Genomic DNA, 6,774 nt, shown 5'->3' with positions numbered 1-6,774 from the left:
GGTAGGTCACACGGATCAATGACGTGTCGCAATGTCACTGGGTATTATTTATTTGCTTCACTTATTCGTACCAAACAACTTGAATGAGAGTGCTATCTGCCTGATCTGTTTGCTGGAAATGATACTTATTGAGTTTGAGTTTATTGAGAAATTTTCACACCGAAAGTATCCGTAAGGGGCATTTGTGCAAGTACGTACATTATAAAATACATCATGTTGACATCGCACATAATATATACGTATCTATACATCAATTGGGCAGTATGTTTTTATATTAATATAAGATAATATAATAGTAAAATCATACAGTGACAAATTATATTTTTAAGTGGACTAGTGCTGTAAAAGTACAATATTATATATTGTATACAATCTAAATTTATTTTATAAAGTTATTTACTTCCTGAAATTCTTTAACTGAATATAAAGTATATTCCTATAGCAATTTTTTCACCTTACTTTTAAAGGCCGTGGTTCTTTCAATTTTTTAGTAACTATTTGGTAACATATTGTATAACTGGATGCCTCTGTAAATAGGTCCTGTTTGGGAATGTGGAAATTACTTTCTTTTTGTTTGGTATTGTAATTGTGAGTGCCTATGCTCTTTGGATAGTTCGATTTTGTGGGACACGATTGATTGATTGATAGATTTGGTTTATTTTAATTCACTTTTTTGCCACTTTTGGCTTATCGCGAAGATGAGGATGAGCGATGATATGATGACATTCATGAAGAGACGCTCACAGAGCACACCCATGGCTGACCAGGATTCGAACCCGGGATCCCTGGCTTCGTAACGTTCTGTGCTAACCACTCCGCCACGGAGGCCGGCTAGTGGGACACGAGTTCATGTCGTTAATTTAAATATAAGAAAAATAATAAAAATAAATAAATTACGATGATGCAAATATTTAGATTTGTGTGTATTCCTCACCTATAACAATTTCAGTAATGGACTATAATAACTGTCCGCTGGTGATTGGTTGATTTCGTTTATTTTACTTCGCTTTTCTGCTTCTTTTGGCTAACCGCAACGATGAAATTGATGATAGGACACACACAAAGACAACCATGCCTAGGCTGGGATTCGAATCCGGGATCCCTGGCGTCATAATGTGTTGTGCTAACCATTCCGTCGCGGAGATTGGCAATTGCCCGTCGTTGTCCACATTTTATCCAGCATTCGAAGTAGGGATGCCATTTAGACGAAATTTATGTTGTACATTAATGATATATTGGTGGAATAGGCGTGGACGGAACAGCCATCAAGCCAGGCCCGTAGCCAGGCAGTGGCCAGGGGGGCTGAGCCCCCCTTGGAACTACCGTCAGCCCCCCCTGGCACTAAGGTCAGCCCCCTTGACATTAGTTAAAACTATTTTGTTTGCAGTGAAGAGTGAAAAAGTAGACAGCAGATATTATTTTGCTCACAACTTTGGTGAAGGATAAGTTCAGAGAGCATGAACAGCAGCTATTACATTCGTTCATCTTATTTATAAGGAGGAGTCTAAGTAGCGGCAAGTATTTAGGAGATTCTCTTCTCTAGACTTCAGGAAGTTTATTCACAGGGGCATGGGAGCTTCTTTATCTGTACCTTCGCTGCGCATGTTGCGACCTCCCATTTATACAAGAATCTGTGACTTTGACGTCATTATGCAATTTCCCTCCAATCTGCGTCAAAGGTTAACAGCTCCCAAGTTTTGGGAACGAAGGGGAGTTTTATTGTTTCGGCCGGGGAGTGGAATGTATGCTAAGCACTATGATTGAATATTAGCCCCGTCTAGTTGGCTGCACTTTTTACACTCGGCGCAGTGGAGGTGTATCCAGAGTCAGAGTGGTGCAAGGAAATTACGTTCGATCAACTAGACGGAAAGCGATGTTCAAGTTCAGAAGATTCAACAAATGCATGTCTGCTGCTTTAAACGGTCATTTAAGAAGTTAGCACTTACCACGTGACCATACACCACACACACACCGGTCCGGAAGGTAGTGCAGACACCAAATACACTACTTGACTCCAGTTTATTTTATTATAAAACATAAACTAAACGTAACGTTTCAACCTTCTAGCAAGGTCTTCCTCAGACTCTGCACGAAGTACAAATGTAACAAGGTACAAGAACAAGACGATATATATACACAAAAATACTCCCCCTCCAGACTATTAGAAAGTTGTTCTGGAACATTCTAGCAGGTGGCTTTCCCTTGTCAACTGTACTTTCACCTAAAAGGCTAAACATATTTACTTCCATCTAGAATGTGGTTGGACTCTTTATCTTACGCTCTTTTTCCTTCATTCTTCTTCTTTCTTCTCTCCTCTTTCTCTCTTGTCCTTTCCACTTTTTCTAACACCTTCTTCCATTCTTTATTTAACTTCAGTCCCCCATTCCAGTTCATTGTGTCTTCTTCACCTTTCTTCTCTATTTCCTTGGCCTTGGAATGAAAGGAATAGTCGCTCAAAGGAATGATGGCACAAAATGAGAGACGAATGAAATTAACAAAAGCTGAAAGGGACAACATGCTAAAGGGAAGAAGAGTGAAAATAATTGTCGCTCAAAGGAATTAAGGTACGTACGAAAAAGGATGAGGAATGGAATTAGTACAAATGTACAAAATGAATAAATATTCAAAATATAGGTAGATTGATTGATTTGGTTAATTTTTCTGTCACCTTTGGCTAAGAAACGGATGAGCGATGATATGATGAAATTGATGGCCCCTCACAAAGAACACCCATGCCCAGGAAGGGATTCGAACCCGAAACCCTTGACGTCGTAGCGCGCTGAGAGATAAGAGGAAGTTACCCTTGTTCTCTCCTTGCTCGGAGACCGATAAGTAAATCTCAATGCACGATCACGTTTTGGCAATTTAGAAAGTATAAAGTCTGTAAATAGGAAAAGCGAACGCTGCCGGCTGACGTAGCAGTGCAGTTATGTCTATTTCGAGAGGAGCTGCACAAGCATGGAGACAAGAAGTGCAGACTCGGTGAGACGTTATCTCGCCAAGTATGTATGTACATGTGTACGCACGAAAGGGCGATGTTTGATCACGAGTGCAGAGGAACGCTGAAGAAACAAGGTCAATTTTAACCCAGTGGGCACATGCAATTATCTGAGTACCCTTCTCACGGTAACATTTGGCGCATGTTTTCTAGCACGTTCGCACTTGTTTACAAGTTCAGTTAATGTTTCTGCATTGTCGCCGATAGCAGCTTATTTGCGTAACGTAGCGCTGCGAACAGAGATGTACAGACAGGAAGGCATTTATAAAGTTTGGGCCCGTAAGCCATCAATTGTTTTGGACCCAGTCGACATTATTATTATCATTAGTTTTGTTATCATGATACTTCACTTCCACTAATTGCTGTTGGGTTAATAAAGAACATGTACAGTTTATTCCGAGAAGTTTATTGCACCTCTAACTCGGACGAACACAAGTGCTGAACAAAAATATATTCGAGAACCAAAACAGTTGAGCATCGATATATGTGCAGCTTCGCACAGACTACAACCCATGTAGTATATCAACTCTTGAACTCTCTTTTATACACTTTATGTGTTTATTGACAAAAACATGCTACAATTACATGGTCTGTGTTAATAACACTTGTAAACTTTAAAATTCAGTGTGTCCCAAAATAGTGTTTACACACTTTGAACGTCAATAACAGGAACACTAATAATAGCAAGCACGATTTTTTTTAGTCACATAACTTAAAGTTATACATGTTCAAATTGACCACCGTTGGCAGCAGTATATTATGTGTAATCTAAACAGATCGATAAACTGCAGATCGGTTTGAGCGGGAAGGGAAGCGTAGGTTGTCTCAATTGCATGTCCCATTCAGTGTCTCTGGTTTTGTGGCGGACACAGCATTCATCACAGTTTCTCACGGGTAGTAATTTAACTGTGTTAAATCAGGAGATCTGGATGGATGGATATTCGATTCTTTTTACGTTTCTCGAAAGAAATTAAAAACAAAAGAAGGCAGAACTACATGCTTTCACACGTCTTTAATAGTTTCTCTGTTATTAAAGTCCAAAGAGTGTAAACATTATTTTGGGACACTCTATATATAGGAAAGTGGGGGAATTGTGCGCACCTAAGCAATTTTCATTATATTTGGAAAGGTTTTGCTTGAGAAAATATGAAATTTAGCTTAATACTTTTTCATTCTTTCTCCTTTTGAATGAAATAATTATAATTGAAAGAAAACAGTGTGTACGTGAGTAATGCATCATGTAATACAAACCTGCAATTGCGCACAATTCCCCAACCTATGGGGTAATAATACGCAAGGGTAGGGCAATGGTGCGCATTAATAAATAGTTCAGCAAATAAAAATGTATGTAGTTATATATCAGATTAACAACATATAAATTGAATGTGTTAAAAGTGGTTGCCTTACAATTGTAGAAGGCAATTGCATTGCTGTTTCAATATTTAAAATTGAAAGAAAATTAATGGGGAAGACGATGTTATTTTCGATTACAAAAATCACACACGTAATTGTTGGCTGTATCGACACCAGTACACTCGGCATGGCTCCATTCACAGCAAGAAACACATCGATACCATAATTCATCGTCTTTCCCAAAATCACCACAAATTCCGCAACGTTCATTAGTGTCTTGTACAATCAAAGCACTGCCTTGTCCCCGTTCTAAGTCTACGTCATCCAATTCATCGTCATCAAAAACAATTTCTTGATTCTCGGTGTCTGACTCAGACGACTCTGAAAGTTGCCTTTTCCTTATCAGCTTGTTCTTGATGCTTTTCATTCCACACGGAAGTTTATGGTGTCGCGTTATTTTGTCCAACTTCTTCTTACTTCATTCTTGTTTCTTCTTTTGGGCCTCTTCTAACTTGCGTTTAATGGGCGTACTGGTCAAAATTTCTGAATGTTGTTTTGCTCGCCGAGAATTCTTTACAGTTTTGGTATCGTTCCCTTTTCCTTGACGTAATCCCATTTGGACAAAGGAAAGGAAAGAGTTTGTCCCTGCAGCAGATGTTGAAGGCACATTATTATCAGGATTTGGATGGATGATTTCTTCCACTAAGTCTTCATCTCCACTGTTCGGAATGCCACATGATTTGTTCGAACCTTTAAAAGAGGAAGAATCTTCAGCGATAACAAGTGCAACGTCCTGAACAGGAGCAAAATCATGATCCTGAAACATGTCGGGATTAAAGGGAAATATTCCTGTAGAGCGGAAACCTGAAACAGCTTTCTCCATTGTTGCAACTTTTATGAAAGCATGATTTAGGAGTTCAGCCAAATCATATTCTGTCACCCTCTCATGGCCAGTTGTAGTTAAATAAAGATCATATTCTCTGTAAAATGCATTTTTCAATGGACTGAAAAATGTTACGTCGAGCGGCTGCAACCGGTGTGATATGTGCGGTGGCAGAGATACCATATGAATGTGGTTATTCCTGCAGAATTCATAACTCTCAATTGAAATATGGCTTGCATGGTTATCTAAAATAAACAGCACTGGGTCACTTGCTGTGGGTTTTGCAGATTTCTGGAAGTGAACTAGCCACTCAGTGAACAATTCTGCGTTTGTCCAACCATTTTTCGAACACTTGTAAGAACACCCGATAGGACCATTCCTTTGTAATTGAGGTGTCGTACGTTTCCGCGGATAAATCGGCATTGGAGGAATATAAGATCCAGCAGCGTTGACAGCAAAAACACCAGTTATTGTGCGCCCTTTTTCTGCTGAAGTAGCAGCACCAATCCTCTTCATACCTTTCGCAGCGTAAATCTTCGGGCACTTCTTTGGGACGACCGTGATGCCTGTCTCATCCTTGTTGTAGATTTGCCTTGGCTCAAATTTATATTCATCCATAACTTTCTGAAGATTTGAGAAAAATAGCTTCGTTTCTTCTTCATTGAATGCAGTAATTCTATTTAAGCTTGTTCCTTCGGGTTGTCGTTTTAAAAATCCGTACAACCAGTCTTTACCTGCTAGAGCCTGTTCCATATTGAAAGAATGTACAATTTCGTGATCTTCTGCATATCTAAATGCTATGCGTCTTAATTCTTTCGGAGTTAACCCGTAGAATAACTTTGCCAGTGTCAGAACATAGTCCTTCAATTCACTTTCCACTTCAACAGAAAACGTTGATTTTCTTCCAAGCCGGGTTGGAGTAGGCAGATCACGATTTTCTACAAGCTTTTTCCGTAAAGTAGACTCAGGTATGTTGAACCATCTGCCAACTTCCATTACTTTTTTTCCTTCATTTTTGATAGCGTCCAGAGCGTTTTTCAGATTACGCTGAGGGTAGGAGTTCTCAGTTTTTCTGTTGTAATTTCGTGGCATCTGTGAACAAAATTAAAACCTGGGTATTACTACTTGTTTCACCTTTAATGTCGTTTGGGGAAATTGTGCGCATTCAATTACATATACGGGGGAATCGTGCGCACCCTTTCTCCGAAGCGCACCATTGCCCCACACCAACCTTACAAAAAATTTACTTTCTAGAAAAAAATATAAAAACGTTAATCTCGTAACAAGTAGACACGTGTATAGACATGATCATGCACTATCGAAACAAGCATAGTTCAAAACACTAGAGTAAAAATTTAGGACACACCTCCTTATTTTCGTCAACAGCAAAATAACAACAATGGACACAAAAACAAACATCCACTCGCTACACACAACACAATACAACTGGCGCGAAAAGTCCAATGTAGTAGTATTTCCTGAGACGCCCGCTAGGTTATAGAATGAATCGAAAGCTCATTCTCTGGCTCGTACCTTCGGA

General features: G+C 39.3%; 1 protein-coding gene across 1 annotated transcript; it reads right to left on the bottom strand.

The window, feature by feature from the left end:
* Window positions 1-4,829: 4,829 nt before the first annotated feature.
* On the bottom strand, window positions 4,830-6,230 carry LOC146003470 (uncharacterized). Its single transcript, XM_083141759.1, has one exon. It carries the CDS (start codon window positions 6,228-6,230, stop codon window positions 4,830-4,832), a length of 1,401 nt encoding a protein of 466 aa, XP_082997885.1.
* Between the last annotated feature and the right edge of the window lie 544 nt (window positions 6,231-6,774).

The sequence above is a fragment of the Lepisma saccharinum genome, chromosome 20 (genome assembly GCF_977018435.1).
Source record: "Lepisma saccharinum chromosome 20, izLepSacc3.1, whole genome shotgun sequence".
In the NCBI taxonomy this organism is placed as follows: Eukaryota; Metazoa; Arthropoda; class Insecta; order Zygentoma; family Lepismatidae; genus Lepisma; species Lepisma saccharinum.
The sequence above is the reverse complement of the archived record's forward strand: the minus strand, read 5'-3'. Positions and strand labels throughout refer to the sequence as shown.